Here is a 21,867-nt window from a genome sequence, read left to right on the forward strand (position 1 = left end):
AAAAGTGAAATGGATATTATTGATTATCCAAAACGTACTTAAGATTGATAAATGATAAAAAATAAATCATAAAAAAATTAAATTACATACCAAAATCAAATGAAGATGATATCTAACGTGGTTCGGTCGACTTGACCTATGTTCGTGAACAACTAATTATCAGAATTTTCTGAGATATATTTACATTTACATTTTGATTCATATTATTTATAGGAGTAATTGGAAAATCCGTAAACCTTAGAAGATAATCACAACTAATTATCTCGATTATAGGTTAAGCATCTGCATTTCCAGCTAGAATACATAAAATTTTTATGTTAACTTGGCCGGAATGCACATTAAGTAACTTGATTCACAACCCCATGAGTGGCTAGCATACGCTCATTATATTACAATACCCTCCTCAAGTTGGACATGAAGAGGATTGAACTGCCCAACTTGAACTGTTGTTGAAAAAAATGACTGCAAAACAATATTTATTATTCCCTCCGTTCCTTTTTAATAGGCTGGTTTCTATAAATAAATATTTCAAAAAATAGGCTGGTTTTCTAATTGGGAAAGTCAAACATTACTTTAATTTTCTGGGACCACTTTCTCTTAACTTCTTTTGATGACAAGTGTCATGTGGACCATTTCTCTTAACTTCTTTTGATGACAATTGTGATGGGACCATTTCACTTCACTTCTTTTATTGACAAGTGTCATGAGGACCACTTTCAATGATTAGTTCTCTTAATTTCCTTAAATTTTTCTAAAAACAAGATCAGCCTATTAAAATACTTTTCATACCAATTAACAATATTTATTATATTTTGCAACTGAAACACTAGAAGAACCTTCACACCCGCAGAAATATTGGCTTGATTCGATAACCTGTAAGGGAGTTATCATCCATATCGAGAAACACTAGATGGACGCCGAAGAGAGTTTTCGTGAATGCAAACTAATTTCGGAAGATAAGTTGAATATGATAAAACTTCAATAAACTTCGTGAGAGTTAACAAAGGCAAGATCTTTATTAATCAATAAACTGATTGAAATAACTGGACAAACTCAAATAAACTTGGAAAAACTCTAACTTGTACCCGAAATCTGCTATTTTTGTTTTTGCAAATTTGAGATTATTAAAAGGACGTTGAAAATAAAACTTTGTTCCACAGACGGCAAACGTACGCTTAAGGAAGAAGTTATTGGTAAAAGAAGAAACTTGAAACTTTTCTAAAACGATAAAAACTGACATTTGAAACCATGAAAATAGTTGACTTGTTTAACAGCAGTCGAGTTTTTAGCCTCCTAATAGGTCACTGCATGCTCGCATCAGCACTTGAGGATAAGCGGTATTTCGGTACTGCAATCAAGTGTTCAGCTCTTGGAACTGTTAAGCCGGCTGTTTCTTTCATATCCAAATCTTCGGTTGACATCCCAATTGGGAGTTTCCACTCGAAGCAATGAACAAATTGTGCCAGTATCATCTTAACAGCCTTAAGACCCATTTCCATACCAGGACATTTCCTACGACCTGACCCGAATGGCGTAAGCCTGAAGTCTTTCCCTTTCAGTTCTATATCAACCCCAATAAATCTCTCAGGGTAGAAATCTTCAGCATTCTGTGACCATACTTGTTGGTTCCTAGCAATGCCCCAAACATTCACCATCAACCATGATCCTTTAGGTATGTCGTAGCCGTTTATCTTGGCTTCTTCCATTGAATAATGAGGAACAAGTAATGGAGCCGCTGGATGAAGTCTCATGGTCTCTTTTAGTACCATATCCAAGTATTCCAAATTCACTAGGTCAGTTTCTTGCACTAGCCTATCCATCCCTACTATTGTTTCCAACTCTTTTTGAAGCCGTTTCATAACATGCGGGTTTCTTAGGAGTTCGGCGAGGGCCCAACCGATGGTTGCAGTTGATGTGTCTATTCCACCTATCAGCAGGTCTAACACGATCGCTTTGATGTCCGAACCACTTAGCTTTTCATCTTCATGTTGAGAAGTTTCATTATCTTCATTCATCAAGGACAATAGAATGTCAATGATGTCTTTCTGATGTTTTTGTTGTTGTCGTTCTACTTTTTCTCTTAAATGATCATCGATGCTTCTAGTAATAAACTTGTCAATACGTCTGCTTATTGCCTTTGTACGACGATCTAATCCCTGAAGATAGTGCACAAAAATATAAGTATGAATGGTTTGTGCATCAGAATTGCATGCAATAAACATGACAGTACGTAACATTAACTATTTAGAAGACATATATATACCTGAAGATCAAGTGCACCAACATAAGGAATAAAATCAGCCACATTGAAAGCTCCAAGAATCCTCATAACCTCGTGCAGAATGGGGATGAAACTCTCACCATCCTTATATCCAAAAAAAATTGTATGACTTATATCTTCCACTAAACGTCCAATTTTTTCAGTCAAATTGACTTCCACTTCACCCGACATGGATAACGAACGAATAGACTCCACAGCGATACTCACTTCTTTTTCCCTAATAGAATCAAAAGATCCAATCTTAGAACTATTTAGTAGATGTACGCTACAAACTTTCCTGACATATCTCCAGTAGGAACCATAAGGAGTAAAACCCATACCCTTAGTTTTATAGAACATGATCTCCGACACGTCCCGTGCTGGTCTACTTGCAAAAATATTGTCGTGGGTTTTCAGGAATAGTTCAGCCATGTCCGGAGACGAAACGACAATAGCCGGAACCGGACCTAGTTTTATGCACATGATGGGTCCATACCTGAGAGATAATTTATGAAGATTTTGGTGGGGAAGATTGCCTAACATATGAAGATTTCCGAGAATTGGTAACCCATTTGGACCAGGTGGTAATCTATAACTAGTACTATTTTTCTTCTTCTTCATTTTTCTGCTTATTTCTGTGATGCTTGACAGTGCTAAACATGTTATTGTTACTGCTGATGATTGGAGCCAACATACAAGACCTATTAAGACAAGGTAGAAAAACACAACTAAAACATTAAAGAATGAGGAACTCATATTGTTTTTTTTCCCCTCTCTCCTAGGTTTGTTTTGGAGTGTGATCGTGGAAGTTCCACATCTATAAATAGAGATAATTTTTTATTTTTATTTTTATTTTGGTGGCTAAAGGTTATTTCTATTTCTATTGTCTATTATACTATTATTGGAAAGTCACTATATGAAAATCGGATAATTGTGACTGTGTAGGTCACAGGATCTTAAAATTTCTAGTGGTTAACACTTAACAGAGTAATTTCATGAGCTCTTGATAGATGCGGTCCTTGTACGTGGACTGTCGGTTGGAGCAACAAGTCAATCAATTCAGATAGAAATGAAGAGTTGGGATACTCAACTAAGGGTTCATGCAGTTAATTTAATAGCAAGTTGCATTTGCTATTTCATTGAAACTCTCAGTTACTGGATTCAGCTATCCATAACCAAAAGTTTCGTACCCAAAACAGCAAGAAAACTTTATAATAATGGTGGAAAGATTTTCTGGTTCATTTTACACGTCCATAGATTTGCTTCTGGGTATCAGGATTGATACAACTGAGTAATTCCATGGGGTCTGTCGAGATAAACGTGTTCATTAAACGGAATGGCAGTTGTAGCCATCAGTCGCCAACCAACGAGATGAACTACTTTTCAGTCTTGATGGTTATAGTGGAGGGCTCACTTTTGCTCGATGTTGCTGTTGGTCGTCGATTCTTCTTTTTTGGCTTTACAAGCAGGCCAAAAATGTAGAGTTTCAAACTCGATGATGAAGTCTGGAAATGTAGTATCTGATGCTCCTCGTCGTGTTAGCTGGAAAATTAGAGAACCCTACCCTTCAAAATTATCAACAAACTATAACACCAACCATACTTCAAAATTTTGAAATTATTCCAAAAGTGGAGGAGTTTCAGGAAGAAACACTACAACAGCAAGTTGCATTTCTCATTTTCTCTGGTAACTCGATCATATCCCAAGAACTTTGACTTACTATATATACGGTGACACAAATCCTAAACCAAAACTATCATAAAAAACATTAAGGGTTTTGATTAAATCTTTTCTTAGGTTCCATCAACCACTACAAACATGGCTTCACCTCCAACACAGAAACCTCATGCAGTATGCATTCCATATCCATCTCAAGGTCACATAAGTCCCGTGCTCAAACTAGCTAAATACCTTCATTTTAGAGGTTTTCATATCACCTTTGTTAACACTGAATTCAATCACCAAAGACTTCTCAAATCTATAGGATCTGTTAAAGCCATAGACGATTTTCAGTTTGAAACCATACCCGATGGTCTTCCACCATCTGATTCCGATTCCACACAGGATATCCCATCTCTATGTGCTTCAGTTCGAGTGAATTGTTTGGATTCGTTTGTTGATCTCATAACACGGCTCAACAATTCCCCTGACTTGCCCAATGTTTCTTGCATCATTTCAGATGGGGCCATGAGCTTCACGGTCAAAGCCGCAGAGCAGCTTAATATACCGGAAGTAGTGTTTTTTACTATTAGTGCTTGTGGATTCGTTGGGTATGCTTATTACGCCGAGCTTGTTGAAAGAGGTCTAGTACCACTTAAGGGTAAGAAGATCACCGGAAGTATTTACCTGTTTCACTGTTTAATTAATTTGCAAAAAAAATTATTTGTACTGATTTCTTCAGTACTTGTGGTTCTTGATCTAACAAATATTACCTTTAATTTGTAATTGTTCAGATGAAACTGATCTAACAAATGGATATCTTGATACACCGGTTGATTGGATTCCTGGGATGGAAGGGATTATGCGGTTAAAAGATTTTCCGTCCTTTATGAGAACAACCGATCCTGAAGCTACCATGCTGACCGTTAATATTGAACATGTGAGTTTAGCATCGAGAGCTAATGGTCTAATCCTAAACACCTTCGAAGACTTAGAACCAAACGTTCTGAAAACAATCCGATCCACATATCCTCATGAAGTTTTCACCATAGGTCCAATACACTTACTGGAACATCAAATACAGGAATCCGAGTCGAAATCAATTGGTTCAAGTTTATGGAAAGAAGATGCAAGTTGTTTAGAATGGTTAAACCAATGGGAACCAAATTCAGTTGTGTATGTGAACTATGGAAGTATTGCAGTTATGACCGCACACCAATTAACTGAACTCGCTTGGGGACTTGCCAACAGTAAGCACCCATTTTTGTGGATAATCCGACCCGATATTGTATCCGGTGATTCTGCAAAAGTACCCCAAGAGTTCTTGGAAGAGACTAAAGGAAGAGGTATGATAGCTAGTTGGTGTCAACAAGAGCAAGTTCTTGCCCACTCATCGATTGGTGTATTCTTAACACATTCAGGATGGAATTCAACTATGGAAAGTATTTCTGAGGGTATTCCAATGATATGTTTGCCAAGTCACGCGGAACAACAAACTAATTGTCGGTATGTATGCACGGAATGGGCAAATGGTTCTGAAATTGATGCAGCAGACGTGAAGAAAGATGAAGTTGAAAGGTTGGTTAGAGAAATGTTGGATGAAGACAAGGGTAAGGAGATGAGAAAGAAAGCTTTAGATTGGAAAGAAAAGGCTCAATCTTCTGTTAAGCCAGGTGGATCTTCTTATGTGAATATCGAAAGACTAATTAATCATGTGTTACTTGAAAACAGTAATGCAGTTTCAGAAACAAAAGCCAATTAGTGGTACAATCTGAAAATGTTCGATTTAAGAGTTGTTGCGCCAATAAATTGATTCTGGGTTAGACCCGGAATCAGTTCCTGCGGGTGTCGGAAATGTTTGCATGTTTTCTTTTTGAAACTTTCTCACCGTTTAGAAGAAAATATATGTAATGAAAAATGGCATACATCCAGAGTTCATTTTGTCAAATGCATGGCATAAGTTAATTTTTTGTGTATTTTTTTGTTGTTACTGAAGTTAATTAATTTTATGTTTAGTTGTTTTTACCGAACCTTGATTAACTACAAACTAAAGGACTGCTATTGGTTATAAGTATAAAATCAAACATGGTTGTTATCACATAAAAACTTCTTCTTCTTTTTTTTCCGAAAATTGAAAGGTTATATCAAAGAAAAAATGGCAGAGCTGATACAAGAGTAAAAACCATCCTTATTACATATGAATAACCAACTCCCATTTATGGAAGTTGATGTATTTAAAGGGATTATCGTCCAATCCAAAAACCATAAACAAGAGTTTGCTTTATAAGAACAATCACCTCCTCCGCTGATTTGTCTCTTGCTCCAAAAACGCTTTAGTTCCGCTCCTTTCATATATTTCAAAGTATGGCATAATGAATCACATCCCAGATTTACTTGCAACTTCCTTTTAAAACGGTCCAATTGCATGCCAAAGAAAGTAGTAAAGCAGTTACATGCAACAACTATAAAATGCAATATGCTTTGATTAAATAATGCCAGACCTCAAAGACCATTGTTGATTGTAAGTGGGTTTATAAAATAAAAAAGAATGTTGATGGCTCTATAAAAGCCTCTAAATCCTGCTTGGTACTTAAAGGTTGCATACTCAGCAAGAAAGGTTATATACTCGGCAAAAATACTATTGGGAGTTCCTCAATTTGGATACTCATTATCTTAGAATATGAGACTATATGGCCCAACGAATAAACAAAAATTATGTTTGCTTTGTTAGGCATGAACTGAACATGTTTTTACCTCCAAATAACTGCCAAGTGTTCCTGATTTTTAAATTGGAATATTGTATTTATGAATTTGGAAGTATGATTTCCGAAAGAACCATCATCGGTAGTTGCTTTATGTAGATAACCTAGTTGGTTGTTACCTATATAATCATATATATCTATTATAGTTTTGGTCCAACTAAACTTGAGCCATCAAATAAAAAAAAGTTATTATTTCTTGTTGTGTATGCATTCCACATGTTTCTGGCTTCAACTCATACTTCGGATTTCCCGCACTTCAACTTGGAATAATTGGAGAATTTGGTGGTACGATTAATTACTTCCTTATTATAGTAATAATAAGTCTTATACTATATATAGATTCATCAAGTAAAAAAATTGTTAGTTCCTAAATTTGGATAGTAATATTCTTATAATATGGAGCCAATTGTTACACACGGTCTTATCAGGAAAAAAGAAAAAGAAAAGATAATGGCTAGTTGTTGTATTAATTGGATATATGTTCATAGTTTTATGATGTAGAACAACCTACTTATGGGCCGGACAAATGAAAAAAAAAATTAATTTAGGAATCTGAGGTACGAATGGTTTTTGTTATATTTGGATAAACATAGTCTTATGTTATGAGGCCAACAACCAACAATATATGGACTCCTCGAGTATAAAATCTTAATTTGTAAATTTGAAGGAAAAATTGGTTTGTTGCCACATTTGAATAACCAGATTGTTTGGTTATTATCTTCTTCGGATAATCATAGTCTTATATGATAGACCAGGTACATTTGGGTTAACTCAATAAAAAATTATTAGTCCCTAAATTTAAAGGTATTATTGGTTGTTATCACATTTAGATAGTAGTAGCTTTATCGTATGGGGTCAACAACATATGGAACCGTCAAATAAACAAATCTTAATTCCTATATTATGAGGTATGACTGGTCGTTACTTTATTTGAATAACATTATTCTTATAATATGGGCCCAATTTACGATAGTCCCGTCAGGAAAAAAGAAGAATAAAAGCTTACATTTCCTTTATTATGCATGCATTTCTCATGTTTCCACCTTCACATCACTGCTAGCGTTGTTGTATTTCAATTGTGAATAATTTCTGAATCTGGAAGTACTTGTAATATGATCCAATTGCATATGGTCCCTTCAGGAAAAAAGAAGAAGAAAAGCTTATGTTTACTTTGTTAGGCATGCATTGCTCGTGTTTCTACCTTCATATCAACGTTAGGAGTTGTTGAACTTCAAATGGAAATAACATCAGAATTTGGAAACAGAGTTGGTCGTTTTTTTTTTATATTAGCTCGTTAGTTGGTGTGTTAATTAGATAACCCTAGTCTTATAATATGGTCCAATTACATATGGTTCCATCAAACAAAGAAAATCTCCATTGAAGTTTGATTGGTTGTTGCCATATTTGGATATATAATAAGAGTCTTACTATATGGGACAATTGCATATGAATTGAGTCAAATATAAAAAGTATTATATTTTCTTTATAAGGCATGCATGATTCTACTTACACATCATAGATATGCCTTGTTGAAGTTTAACTTGGAAACTTGAGTAATCAGATTGTTAGTTTCTTTGAATATATAATCATAAATAGATGCATGGATCTGTCAATCTTTTGACTCCAATTCAAGTTAATTGCTTCAAATTAAAATTGTGTCGTAGCATAACATCAGTAACGAGTGGTTATAACTATTTCTAAATGATTTACATTTCGAAATGTAAGGATATTTGCTAAATAAAATTCGAACCAACTTCGTATGAATTTTCGACCGACACCTACCTTGAAAACAATCAACTTTTGTGGAAATATATATAAGTAAATAACTTTCACATTCCTAATATAAAAACATGCATGGAATCTTTCTAATAGTTGTAACCCCCTTTTTCTCATCTTTATTTCTCTATTTCTTTTTCTCTCGTTCTCCAACTTTTTCAATAATCATGTTAGATCCAAACAATGCAAATCATGTATTTGTTCACAACACTCTTCTAATCATCTGTTTATGTTCTTATATATATATTACACATTCTCAAGAAAAACACTAGACGATTGGTGATCTATATTCATCAAATTGGATAATATATCATTTATGATCAGCGGCTACGAAATAAATTATTGTATTTGATTTTATTTTTTTAATGATTGGATATATGCATTGATAATTGTTTCATTATAGAATTTGTCATTGTAACTATAGTTGCTTTGCTTCAAAATAAAATAAAAAATAAAAAAATTATAGTTGTTGTTTTGCTTCATTGGTTCTTCAATTCAGATTTTATATTAGAAATAAATGAATTACCAATTCTATTCATGCTAATAATATTCTACTGATTCGGGATCTAACATTGATCAAGAGATAAATTTATTCCTTATGAACATACCTCTATGATCTTGGTCAATTATAATTAAATGATTGATGTCCCGCAGCTGGAAAGCAAAAATTTACACCTCCTCATCACGTTGCCCCTTTAAAAATGCAGTAAGGAGGAAGTGAATGAATGTTTTTCCAGACCCAAATGAACTGGATATACAATTTTATTCACCATTATGTTCCCAATGGCTAGTTATGTTTGTTGTTTGCTTAGAGTTTTCTTTCTATTTAGATGAGTACTCATTACACCGTATGGCCTGATTTGCAACTTTCGAATTCTAGATTTGCAACGGATATGAACGTTACAAACACTAAAGAAACTTATATACGTTACTTAAAATAAAATTTATCTCAAAATAATTGAGTAGTGGACTTTCAACGTTTTTATATGTTTCATATCATGCCATAATTGTTATCTTTTTTATTTTATTTGTTTTAGTTTTAGTTAAAGTAAAAAAAATTGTTTGGAAAAACTGGGCGCAATTCATTCCCCCCAATTTCTCCCTCTTTTTTATTCATAACTAAAAATTTGTTCCTTCCAATAATCGAATCTCCTTTTTTCTTCCCCCAAAATCAGCAAATCCTCGTCCTTCTTTAATACTAGGATTGTGTTCTGTTTCATCTTAAATGAAAAAAATATAGTTATTTATATTTAATGAACCATTTAGACTACTTAAATAGCCTCCAAAGTAGAATTCGGTGCTTTCAACTCCTCTCGTCCAAAGCTTCCCTTTCAACACCTTTTTTCCTAACCAAATTTGTTGATTTCAAAAAAAAATCAATTGCTTTATTTCTTAATCCTTATACCTTAATAAAAAGCATCGATAAGAACATAGCTTTTATCCATCTGATTTATTTTATTTTCAAATCATAGTTCAACTTATTTTCTTAACTAGTAAAATCACGAAATATCAGAGATGCATGCATGAGAAACATAACTAAAATTTAGACAAAACATAATAAATTTTTAATGGGAACTGGTGACGATTGATCTTGATGTTTAGGTAGAATCATGTCCAATGCATGAATATCATAAATGACTTAAGCATGTCATCTTTTTTTTTCTTTTTGATGCAAAGAAAATTTATAAAAGACACTTAAGAAGATGCATAATTTTTCTCTAGCAGCTGCTGTGGATACATGAGGGAATGTACTCAATTCCTTATCTAGTTTTTCAGTCCTAGCTATGTTATATAAAATATCTGCAACTTTGTTTCTCTGTTTTGACATATAATAACATTTCTAAAATTTATTTCTACTTGGTGTTGAATCCTCCATGTTGTATTTCTTTTCTTTTTAGAAGATGCAGATTAAAATTTTAAATATCAAATTTTCAGATGTTTTGGGTTAAAAAATAAATAAATAACCCAGTCAATCCTAATGTAAGGGAAAAAGAGAGGCTTACTACCACCACCCAATTGATTCTAACTAGGTTTATACCCTTTTCTTAAAAACCTAGTTAGAGATAGTATAACCCTAGACTACAAATTATGTTAAGGGCAACCTATCTAGCCAATAATACACATTATATCTTACACTCTATAGCACATCTCTACAAATAGTGGATTTTAGCTAGTAATCATAATAATTGACTAACGGGGTATTACATTCTTCCCCCCTAAAAGAAACGATTTCGTCCTCAAAATCAACATACCTTGGAGTGGAATAAAAATGAAAATTATCTCCAATATGACACAACCAATCATGTCAAGCACAAACATATCAGTACGTAAGTATAAATCTCCTAACAACACAATACATCCTTTAAATATATGCATGAACCCCAAATGCCAAATCACAAAATCAAAACACTACTCTTTTAAAACAAAACAAACCAATAGTAAAATCCCGACGATCAAAACACGTAACACACTAAATTAGTTACTCAAATATTCAAAGAAAAATTATTATATGAAAAAAACGTAATTCTTTTAAACAAAACTATCAAAAACTGGTAAGTGCATAGGCACAGTCCGAGTAAATTGGAACCGTGCTCTGATACCAACTATGATAACCCGAATCAATAACAATAGTCCGGCCGGCCCTATTATCAGTAATAGATTCACATAGCTCACACTAGCTCAGAAAAATATTTGTTTTAAATAAAATAGAAAAGAAATAATTTTTATCACATTAACAAGTTGTGAAGTAGACTAACACATCCCACTAATGAAAGAATTACGTATTAACAAAGTTTCGACAAGAAAACTTATTAAGAAAATAATATTTAACAATGTGATAATCTTTTGAAAATAAGGAAAAACAAATTCAGAAGAAAACTTCATTAAGGAAGGGGTCCCACTTCTTCCTAGATACTGCAGCGGAAACTCGAGAAAACTCCAAGATTAATCACTTACATACTCAAGTACCTGAAACTGAAAGTCACACAAGGTCAGAGCCTTGTAAATTGCAAGTTCACTCTTAAATCATCAACTTAACTATTGAAAGTAAAAGCCTTGCAAGTATCATGTAAGACAACTCATACTAACTACGAAACATCGTCATATGTAAAGTTCATTAATACAAACCATTTTGTCAACAAGAAACTTCCTTTAACTCACACATATTAGACAACATCACACACCATAAGATTACTGCCCACTGTGACACACAAGTTATTCACGTCAAACTTGAGGCCCTGATCTCGGCGAAAGATAATTAAATATACAAGTCACCACTGCCCACCGAACTCACATACATGTAGCCCTAATCTCGACAACAAAACAAAACTGAACAGATGCCCACCGCGACTCACAAACTATCTTGCATATAGATGTGGCCCTGATTTCGGCATACAACATAAGCAACACATACTTACTACCACCACCAACCGCGACACACCTTATATTTCCTAAATACATAGAGATGGCCCTGATATAGGTTATACAAAAAAATCCAATGTCAATGAATCTTAACAAAACGGAATGCATACTATAATGAATACAACAATGCACACCAGAAACAAACAAAACTGCAGCATCTAGCATTTGAAGGTAAAAGGTGATGTTCCACTTTCCTGATCTTTACGAAATTTAACCCGGAGACTTATATGATCCTAGGATACAATATATTAAAATTTCATTAGGTTTTAACGACAACAAACTCTGTACTAAGGTACTCAACGGACCTGAACCTGACATGGTTTACTACAGACCAGTCACGACTAGTAGGACTTTTGGGGTACCAAAAGAAGTCTGATCTTCCTGAAATTTTTACAGTACAACTAACATAACAAGTATCATATGCAGTTAAAATATGAGAAAAATCCAACGGTTGAATAATCTATACGAAAGGTCAATCAGTACTGCAGGGTACCAGAATTCTGCAGAAACACAGTTAGGAAAATCAAATGATTCGGAGCCTTACCAGTGTCCGATCATCCTCAGATTTTAATCGAAGATACATGAAAAACTCAGTTACAGGATATCAAAAATTCAACAGAAACCAACGGTTATAAATCTATTTGCAGTCCAAAATATCTACTACGTTTTCTGCATTCTAGTGTTTCAAAGATATGAAGATTTATGGTTCACTCTATTAAGAATTTTGACCTACCATGATAATTCAAAACTAAAAAAATTATAATCAAATTGATAAAGAAAGAATAAACTTGCCTCTTGATGAAGATAAAACAGGAACCAATCGAGAAGAACAATCAACGAGCAATCCAAAATCAAATCAGCTACAACCCTAGTCCCTTTCACCCGGCTGCTCCCTTTCTAAATTTCTAATCTCCTGATATATTTGTGAAACTAGGTTTATACCCTTTTTTTAAGAACCTAGTTAGAGATATTATAACCCCAGACTACATATTATGTTAAGGGAAACCTATCTAGCCAATAATACACATTATATCTTACACTCTATAGCACATCTCTACAAAATATGGATTTTAGCTAGTAATTCATAATAATTGACTGACGGGGTATTACAATTTTATCCATGGCATTGTAAAAAATACCATTTTATAAGCCAAGGAACAGTACAACATCAAATACATATGAAGGAATGTATCCCAATGAAAAAGAACTTGATTTACAAAGATAAATTTGAAAACATACCTATTCGAAAGCCACTAGACAATTATCTTTTTGATATTTAAAGCAAGTTCCTCAACCTCCAAAACCCTATCCCTAGGCAATTTTTTTCTTTCCACAAGTGCCACATTATCGCGTAACTCACCTTCCACCAAAACTCCCTATACCTTCCTTGTAGATTCGAAAAATTTCTTCATGGTATTAGCGAAAACTTGACATATTTTAAATGCGTTTAAGAAATAAGTCCAAAGTTCATACACAGATTGACAGCAAACAAGAATATGATCTCCAGTTTGAACCACCTTTTTATATTTATCATCTTGCACATCTACATCCTGCATTTCCTCTATATCTGTTTGCTTAATTGTTTTTTCTTATAAATATTTAGAAATAGAGGGAGTTGAATATTTAGAATGTTGTAGTAGTAATTTTTTTTTGAAGAATATAATGAAGAAAAATGAACTAATGCAATTCTTTATGTTATTTATTTGTATGATATTATGTAGGGACAAACTTGAAAGTTGTCACCAAATTCACAAAACTATCGAGTAATATGGGACCTGGAAACAACACTGCAATCTAGTAAACTATAACATGGGGAGTAGTCAGGGGATTTCTCCTTTTCTTTTTTTCTTTTTTATTTTTTCAATGTGCATTTCATGATGTTAGATTCGTGTTTCATGTTTGTCCTAATGTGTACAGTGACTTAATTAGCTAGAAAGCTTGTCTACAATATATAATATATAAATGAGGAAAAGAAGGATAAAGATGAAAAAAATCTTTTGCAAAAGTACGGATGTCCTGAATGATTCTTCTAATCATTTGCTAATTTCTTAAAATGTCATAAAATTTCAAAGTAATTAAAAATCACCATTTAAAAATTCTTGAGGACCTATATATCTCTTTTCCTAGATCTTAGCCACCCCAAATCTTATGATCTGATCTGTACTTTACTTCTGAAAAAGTCTATCTTTTTGACAATTATTATTAGGGACATTATATTTGTGGATACTTGGACTAAAATGGATTATTTGATTTCTAATAAATATATATGAATGGTTCAATATACATGAGTATAACCCACCAATTTATTAAAAATCAGGTTTTGTCACTAATTATAACGCAACCAAGTTATTAAAATGTCTCATATGCTTCTTAATTAAGGTTGCCATAAATTCAGCATGTGGTTGCCATAATCAGGTTTCTGCACTACAATGTGTGGTTTACCTTGAACATTGTTTTCCTAATTACAGCTTATTTTGGGTAGTATGTAGTGATATATTGTCAATGCTACATTTGTTTATTCGCATTAAAAAATTTGGACTCGGGCTCCGTTTCCGAACCTCATCATACATTTTACCTACTTTAAAGGGAGGAATGGACGATCATGTAAGGAATCTTGCAACTTTGATATTAGGAATGCAAATATGAATTGCTAAATTGTATTGGAAAAAAAAAGCATTTCCGAATTAAGTAATGAAATACGCATCTCTAATGACATCATTTATATTTTCAAAGCATATATCTGTTACAAATAATTGTGACCACGAACCGTTGTTAAATATGTTAGTTTATGATTTGAATGAACACGAGAAGTTTATAGTATTCAATACAAAAATAAAGTATAAAATAAATTAATAAGCTTTTGAGAATCTCCCACGACTAAATCAACCAAATGTAAAATGCATCCTTGTCAATGTTTTATGACGAACTGCAACTATTATGATAAGAAAAACAAAAATAAAAAAATTAAATAATATTTTTAGATTTATTTTTTCTTGAAAATTTTTATTTATTTTTAACATAAAAGTTTAGTATATAAATAAAGACTAAGATAAATCTATATCAAAAATACCCGTTACTCGTAATGTCATTGTCTTTCATGCATAGACATTATTCAACAAGCATTAGGAACCTGTATATCCATTCTAAATAACTATGACCGGAAACCATTACTGAATATATTAGGAACTGATCATTTGTTTCAACAACCTTCCTTCTTCTCTCAATTAAGAGAGTGCCGGTAACCAAGTAACAACGCTCGAGCACGCCCCTTGATTATCGTCCCACAATAGTTTCTTACCTCCATTTTTATCAAAAACAAATACTATGTATAAGTATAATCAACGACAATCGCCATTATATATATATATTTGTTTATGAACTGAATGAACACTTCCATCAAAAAAAAAATTGAATGAACATACAGGAAAAATTTATTGCAATCAATATAAAACCAAGCATAAAAATAACAAAACTAAAAAGCTTTTGATAATCCTCACAACTCAATCAACCAAATAAAATTCATCTTTGTCATATTTTTGATCAAGAAATGCATAGATTCAACAATGAATAAATAAATAAGGGAAAACAAAGAATCATATAATACTTTTTAGTTTTTCTTTTTGTTTGAAAATCCAATATTTTGAAAATTAATAAAATAAAATAATAAGAAAACATTGATAAATCATTATTTATATTAAATAATTAATAAATACCTAAAGGTATTATATTTGTGCGCACGTACCGAGAAGTATTAAACCGGCGTAGCGTAAAGGTGCATGGTCAGCCGTTGTTTGGCAAGAGCACAATGAGGTTTCTCCAAGAACAGCTTATGACTCGCCTCAATGGCTCTGCCAAAATCGCCTGATGGCGCACTCCACCTGAACTCTTGAAGAAGCCTAACCAAATGGGACACCCGTGCATCCATGCCGTGCAGTTCTAAAAGAAATGAATTGAAGATTTTTCTCAACCAGCTCTTCCACATGTTCACCCGATCCGTCCAAATGCTTCTCGGGTTGAACTTCAGTGGTGGATCCCACACTTCTGCATTACTAGTAGGAATTACTGTTTAATCCAGTTTTTTATGACCCAGTTAATGGCTGGTCCACCCGTGAAAAATATTTACTCGCTAGTCCAAAAAATATTTACTCGCTAGTCCAAAAACTTTGTGGATTTTATAAAGTGTGTTTTCTAAATGCCTAAAATACCCTTCCAGAACTAATTAGTATCAACACATGTAAATGTTACTAGTAGTTTGTTACTACATACTAGCTAATAGTATCAATATGGTGATACTACATACTCCCTCCGTTCCATTTTACTTGCTTTTTTAGGGTTTTTTTTTGTGTTCCAAATTAGATGATAATTTTAGCTTTTTTCCCAATTTTCACTAATATACCCCTGCTTTGGAATCACAGCAGAGAATTAATTCTCATGGTAATCAACATAAAAACATTTACTCTATAATTTTTAAATACACCTCATGGAGGATATATACTCAATCTTGTACATCCCAAATACATTACTATGATAACTTTCTCTATATTCTAGAAACACAAAACTAGGTTATTTAAATCTTTATGTAGGAATTAATATGGGTATTATTGGAAAGATTTTACTCTCTCTGATATTTCTTAATTTCCGTGAAAAATTCTACAACGTCAAGTAAATCGGAACGGAGGGAGTATTAATATGTACTATACTAGTAGTAACAAAAATATGTTACTAGTAAATTAGGTAACTACTTTACAATACTAGTAGTAACATATGTACTAGTACACCAGTAAACTAGTAGTAACATATGTGCTAGTAAACTAGTATAGTAGTAGTAACTAGTATACTAGTATACTTACAGTTACTAGTATTAATATGTAGTAGTAACATATGTAGTATTACATAACAGTATTAATATGTAGTATCAATACATAACATAACAATATTGATATATAGTACATAACATATTGATATATGTAGTATCAATATGTTGATATTACATACTGATATCCAGTATCAATGCATAACATAACGGTATTTATTGATATGTAGTACATAACATATTGATATGTATTATCGACACATAACATAACAATATTTATATGTAGTAACATATTACTAGTAACATACTACTAGTAACATACTACTAGTAACATATGTTACTACATACTACATATTTTACTACATACTATATACTAGTAACATACTACTAGTAACATATGTTACTACATACTACATACTAGCAGTATATAGTAACATACTACTAGTAACATAAGTAATATGTAGTAATGTATGTAGTAACATATGTAGTATTATATGTTAGGATTAGTAGAGTAATTTTATTCTTTTCAAAAAAAAAATTGGACTAGCGAGTAAATATGTTTTCCCTGGACTAACCATTACGGAAAATGGGTCATTTATCCAAATATTTTTAAATCACGGTTCAAATGGACGAGTAAAAAATAGTTTGGGTGAAATGGCCAAAAAAGAAAATAGTAAGGATGAAACTGGTTTCATCCTAGCTTAAATTTAAAAAATAGCAAGGATGAAACTGGATACATCCTGTGTAAATTAAAAATAAAAAAAAATATTTGAAAATGGGCACGATGAAACTGGTTACATCTTGCCTATTTTTATATTTTTGTCCATTTAAACAGTATCAAAATCTAACTGTCCATTTTACCCAGGAATTATTGATTTTGGTCTTTTTAACCAATTTTGTGTAACCATTAATCCGGGTCGGCTTTAGTAGACCAAACAGTAAAGTTCTCTTACGGCTATTCGTTAGCGACTACCCGACTTCCCTTTGATATGAAAAACCCAACTGCATCTGCTATCGTGACGTTGTGGTAGGTTAAACAGTGCAATTGGGTACAGACGGAATGCTTCTGTATTGGCGTAATTTAAATGCGGGAAATCTGATTCTTGCACAACTCTTTCTTTCAACCCCGTCGATTGTTTCGGCTGCTTATTGAAGTATCCGAGGTTGCTTGATCATCTCTGCCAGTGCCCATTCACCCACATTTGATGGATTGTCTACTGATGCATATATATCAAATTCTGCATATATACCACGCATGTAGAGTAAAGGACACGTACGTCTATCAATTGGGAGAACAATTCACAACTTAACTTCTAGTAATATCTGTCCCAGAGGCGCGTGGGCGAAGGCGAACTTCCAGTAGGATTAAACATTTTGTACCAAACATGTGACTTGATTACACCTTCTAAGTTATAGCTTTACTACAAATCTTTTTGGATATATTATTTATACAACTGATTGATTCTTGTTCTTTACTGACCGTAAGAATATCTCAACAATAAGTCTTGGAATCAAGTAAAGGTATGGAATATGTATATGAATAGCCGTGAAGGCATTGGAAGACTGGGGAAATAGTGCAGGGTACTTTGGAGTACAACAGATGAAGACTACAAATAGAATGATTTGAATAGCAATATTTGTGAGAAATTGAACTACTAGATCAAGTAAAATGAAAGACGGAATAACTGTAGATGTAGTAAGAGGGGAACCGATAAAAGTTCCATTATTGGAAGAATATTTATCACCAGCGACTAAACTGCAACTGAATCATCAAAAGGAAAAGCGAGACGTTTTGACGAGTAGAATTTGGGTCGAATCAAAGAAATTATGGTATATTGCTGGTCCAGTTATCATCAGTCGTGTAGCTTCTTACTCTACGTTCGTGATCACTCAAGCTTTTGCTGGTCATTTTGGGAACCTTGAGCTTGCTGCAATTTTCCTTTCCCTTACGGTTATCGTTGGTTTTAGCTTCGGCTTATTGGTACACAACATTCTTCATCTATTTCACTTACTTTATTAAACTCCATATTACTGCTTACGATTCGTTTCTTTTGCATTTTTATGCTGTTAACCAGTTGGCAATGGCGAGTGCATTAGAGACATTGTGTGGTCAAGCTTACGGAGCTAAACGACACCATATGTTAGAAATTTACATGCAGCGTTCATGGGTTGTTTTGACTATCTTTGCGATGTTACTTCTACCACTTTACATATTTACTACACCAATTCTTAAGCTCTTGGGACAACCAGATGATCTAGCTGAGCTATCGGGATTAGTCACAATCTGGTTGATTCCAATTCCTTTTGCCCTTGCTTTAGAATTTCCTTTACAAAAATTTCTCCAGTGCCAACTTAAGACACCTATAATTGCTTGGGTAAGTTTGAGTGCCCTACTGGTTCATATTTTCCTCAACTGGTTAGTCATTCACAAACTTGGTTTTGGTGTTATTGGAGCTGTTGCTATATCGAATGTCTCGTGGTGGATCTCAGTTTTGGGATTGCATTCTTACATTGTTTGTGGTGGTTGCCCTGAAACTTGGACTGGTTTTTCTATGGAAGCTTTTTGTGGCATTTGGGAGTTTTTTAAACTCTCTTTGGCTTCTGGCGTCATGTTATGGTATACTGGATATTTTTCTCTTTCTCTGACTAATTTTTTGATACCCGAGATATTTTTCTTGTTGAATTTTGTTTTGGCTAAATTTGATAGCTAATTATGGGGAATATACACAGCGTGGAGAATTGGTACTACAAAATACTGATTTTGATGACAGGGAACATGCACAATGCTACAGTTGCGGTCTCAGCGCTTACTGTCTGGTGTGTATTCTACCTAGGCTCTGCTTCTAATTAATTTGGACCTGCAGGACAGTAATAGTAGTGTACCAAGTTGCATATAAATGAAATGTAACATCTTAGGGGTGCGCAAGCTTTGGCCCAAAGTCAATATCCACTGGTATCAGAGTTTGATTTCTAAATATGATATTTGATGGTTTCTTTTTCAAAGTATGAGCATAAATGGATTGGAGGTGATGATTCCACTTGCTTTCCTCGGAGCAACTGGGTAATTCTTCATTTTGAATCTGATAAAATAGCTTCATGTTAGTAGATAGAGATACCCTATTTTGTCCTAAATGCCCCTCAATTTGTGTCTCATGCTGCTTATCCATCAGAGTAAGGGTTTCAAACGAGCTTGGAGCGGGGAATGGAAATGCTGCCAAATTTGCTTCCACAGTTTCAGCGATAACGTCTTTGTTAATAGGGATTTGTTTTTGTACCCTGATAATGATTTTTCATGAGAAGTTGGCAATCATTTTCACCTCGAGTAGCATCGTACTCCAAGCAATTAATAACCTTGTGTTCCTTTTGGCTTTCACAATTCTCCTAAACAGCATTCAACCTGTTCTCTCAGGTAGACACCACTTTAATTCGTTTCCCATCTGTATAACCCTCTCTTAAAATGATTTCAATATATGCATGTATAGTTGTGAATATTAGTTAATTAATGTTGTAACTTCACTTAATCAGGAGTTGCCGTTGGCTTAGGATGGCAAACTTCGATAGCTTACATTAACCTCGGCTGCTATTATATCGTCGGACTTCCACTTGCAGTTACCCTTGGATGGGTTTTCCATCTTGGTGTTCGAGTATGTATTCTAAACTATACACTAGTGTAAAGTTATTGCAAGGCTCATTTCTTGTTAAAAACTTTTTTCCAACCCAAAATTGAGGTGTTGATCAAACTAAATCCGAAAACTTTCAGGGTATGTGGTGTGGGATGATAGGTGGGACTGCTATTCAGACATTGACACTGATCATAATCATCATTAGATGTGATTGGGATATGCAGGTAAACCCAGCTCCCCTGCAAATTATACTGTTTCCAGTTCCCTATCATTCTATTACTTTTGATCTTACGTTTATCTATGCTTGAATTTGAAGGCTCAAAAGGCAAGCTCGCGGATGAATATACTGTCAAATCCATCTGCCAATCAATTTAAGCAGTGTTGCTAATTCAGCCAAACTGGACCACCTTATTAAAATCATTGTTGCAGCTGAAGGTTGGCCGCTTATCTACTATGTAACTGTAATATTTATTGGAATCATAATAAGCTGCCCAAAAAATCTTGCCATCAGCATCTAGCTCACTCTGGCGATCGCTGTAATGTAATATGCAGCAGCATCATTATTACATAAATGATTTACGGGTCTTTTGCTTTTTTTGCATATCTGTTTTTGCCTCAAGGCATCCAGTAACTTTCAATGGCCGGTATGGGCCGGATTTTTCCTTATCCGCATCCAATCCAATAGATAACGGATTTCAAATTTAGCATCCGTATCCAATCCAACATTCAACGGATTTATATCCATTGGATGCTCGGGTGGACGGATTGGATGCGGATGATCTAATTGATTTCTTTAATAATTAAAATTCTAAACTAGAAAAAATAAAACTATCAAAAATGATTTGAATAATGACTGATCAAAAAATAAAAAGAAAAAGAAAAATATGAATTTTGGATCTTAGTCCGAAGCCCAAAAGGTTTGATGGAAGAAATTGATGAAGAGATAAATAAACTATGTGGTGTACTATTTAAAATACGTAATCAACATCATATTTTATAAGAACCTTACAAGTATTTTACATCTAACGTATACGGATATTCAAGGATTTATAAGAGTGCACCCGCATCCAATCCAAGATTGGTTGGATCCCAAAAATTGTATCCGATCCAATCCACTATTAAATGGTCCGGGCATCCATCCCCAAAAATACAGTTGGACTGGATAGAAATTTGGGGCCAATTGCTCACCCTAAACTTTCGCACCTCGCTACACTGCTCCTTCCAATCTAAACCCCACATATGGAAAATGATGAACACCACCTGAACCTGAATGTGAATCAAATCCCAGTATGTGATTTAGATTGGAGAGAACATAATAAGGATATGGAGAATAGTGAGGTGAACATCATTTCTGAATTTAATTCTCCGAAAAACAATCACATCTACGGCAAATCAGTTAAAAATAAAATAACATTTAATCTATTCATTTCTTTCACCAAAGTTCCGTTCACCATGCCTGAACCAAAAGTGATGTTTAACAAAGCAGAGATCCTTGGTTGAGTAGGAGAACTGGGTAGTCCGGTCGTTTTAATTAGTCTTAATTAGTCTTAATCT

At 33.7% G+C, this 21,867-nt stretch overlaps 3 protein-coding genes across 4 annotated transcripts; 2 read left to right on the forward strand and 1 right to left on the reverse strand.

The window, feature by feature from the left end:
* Nucleotides 1–886: 886 nt before the first annotated feature.
* On the reverse strand, nucleotides 887–3,030 carry LOC113344253 (cytochrome P450 CYP736A12-like). Its single transcript, XM_026588260.1, has 2 exons — nucleotides 2,264–3,030; nucleotides 887–2,156 (listed from the first exon to the last, which is right to left on the reverse strand). Exons 1-2 carry the CDS (start codon nucleotides 3,014–3,016, stop codon nucleotides 1,302–1,304), a joined length of 1,608 nt encoding a protein of 535 aa, XP_026444045.1. The 5' UTR covers nucleotides 3,017–3,030; the 3' UTR covers nucleotides 887–1,301.
* Nucleotides 3,031–3,585: 555 nt separating this feature from the next.
* LOC113344182 (7-deoxyloganetin glucosyltransferase-like) lies at nucleotides 3,586–5,949 on the forward strand. Of its 2 annotated transcripts, XM_026588197.1 has the most exons (3): nucleotides 3,586–3,946; nucleotides 4,440–4,580; nucleotides 4,714–5,949. In XM_026588197.1, exons 1-3 carry the CDS (start codon nucleotides 3,784–3,786, stop codon nucleotides 5,679–5,681), a joined length of 1,272 nt encoding a protein of 423 aa, XP_026443982.1. In that variant the 5' UTR covers nucleotides 3,586–3,783; the 3' UTR covers nucleotides 5,682–5,949. The 2 variants fall into 2 exon arrangements, with proteins under 2 accessions (XP_026443982.1, XP_026443981.1); XM_026588196.1 differs by having other exon boundaries at nucleotides 3,586–4,580.
* A 12,410-nt stretch (nucleotides 5,950–18,359) lies between these two features.
* LOC113344220 (protein DETOXIFICATION 27-like) lies at nucleotides 18,360–20,887 on the forward strand. The gene is made up of 8 exons (XM_026588227.1): nucleotides 18,360–18,671; nucleotides 18,766–19,307; nucleotides 19,421–19,507; nucleotides 19,695–19,751; nucleotides 19,861–20,099; nucleotides 20,216–20,334; nucleotides 20,451–20,537; nucleotides 20,630–20,887. The coding sequence occupies exons 1-8, from the start codon at nucleotides 18,360–18,362 to the stop codon at nucleotides 20,699–20,701; spliced, it is 1,515 nt and encodes a 504-aa protein (XP_026444012.1). The 3' UTR covers nucleotides 20,702–20,887.
* Nucleotides 20,888–21,867: the final 980 nt, after the last annotated feature.

This window comes from Papaver somniferum, unplaced genomic scaffold (genome assembly GCF_003573695.1).
Source record: "Papaver somniferum cultivar HN1 unplaced genomic scaffold, ASM357369v1 unplaced-scaffold_75, whole genome shotgun sequence".
Lineage (NCBI taxonomy): Eukaryota > Viridiplantae > Streptophyta > Magnoliopsida > Ranunculales > Papaveraceae > Papaver > Papaver somniferum.

Bases quoted from the DNA above. Each gene is read 5' to 3' on its own strand.
- LOC113344253 (XM_026588260.1), bottom strand. From the start codon at position 3,016: ATGAGTTCCTCATTCTTTAATGTTTTAGTTGTGTTTTTCTACCTTGTC. The intron at 2,157-2,263 runs GTATATATATGT...CACTATCTTCAG, and splicing joins TTGGTGCACTTGATCTTCAG to GGATTAGATCGTCGTACAAA.
- LOC113344182 (XM_026588196.1), top strand. From the start codon at position 4,079: ATGGCTTCACCTCCAACACAGAAACCTCATGCAGTATGCATTCCATAT. The intron at 4,581-4,713 runs GTAAGAAGATCA...GTAATTGTTCAG, and splicing joins AGGTCTAGTACCACTTAAGG to ATGAAACTGATCTAACAAAT.
- LOC113344220 (XM_026588227.1), top strand. From the start codon at position 18,360: ATGAAAGACGGAATAACTGTAGATGTAGTAAGAGGGGAACCGATAAAA. The intron at 19,308-19,420 runs GTATACTGGATA...GAATATACACAG, and splicing joins GCTTCTGGCGTCATGTTATG to CGTGGAGAATTGGTACTACA. The intron at 20,100-20,215 runs GTAGACACCACT...TCACTTAATCAG, and splicing joins CATTCAACCTGTTCTCTCAG to GAGTTGCCGTTGGCTTAGGA.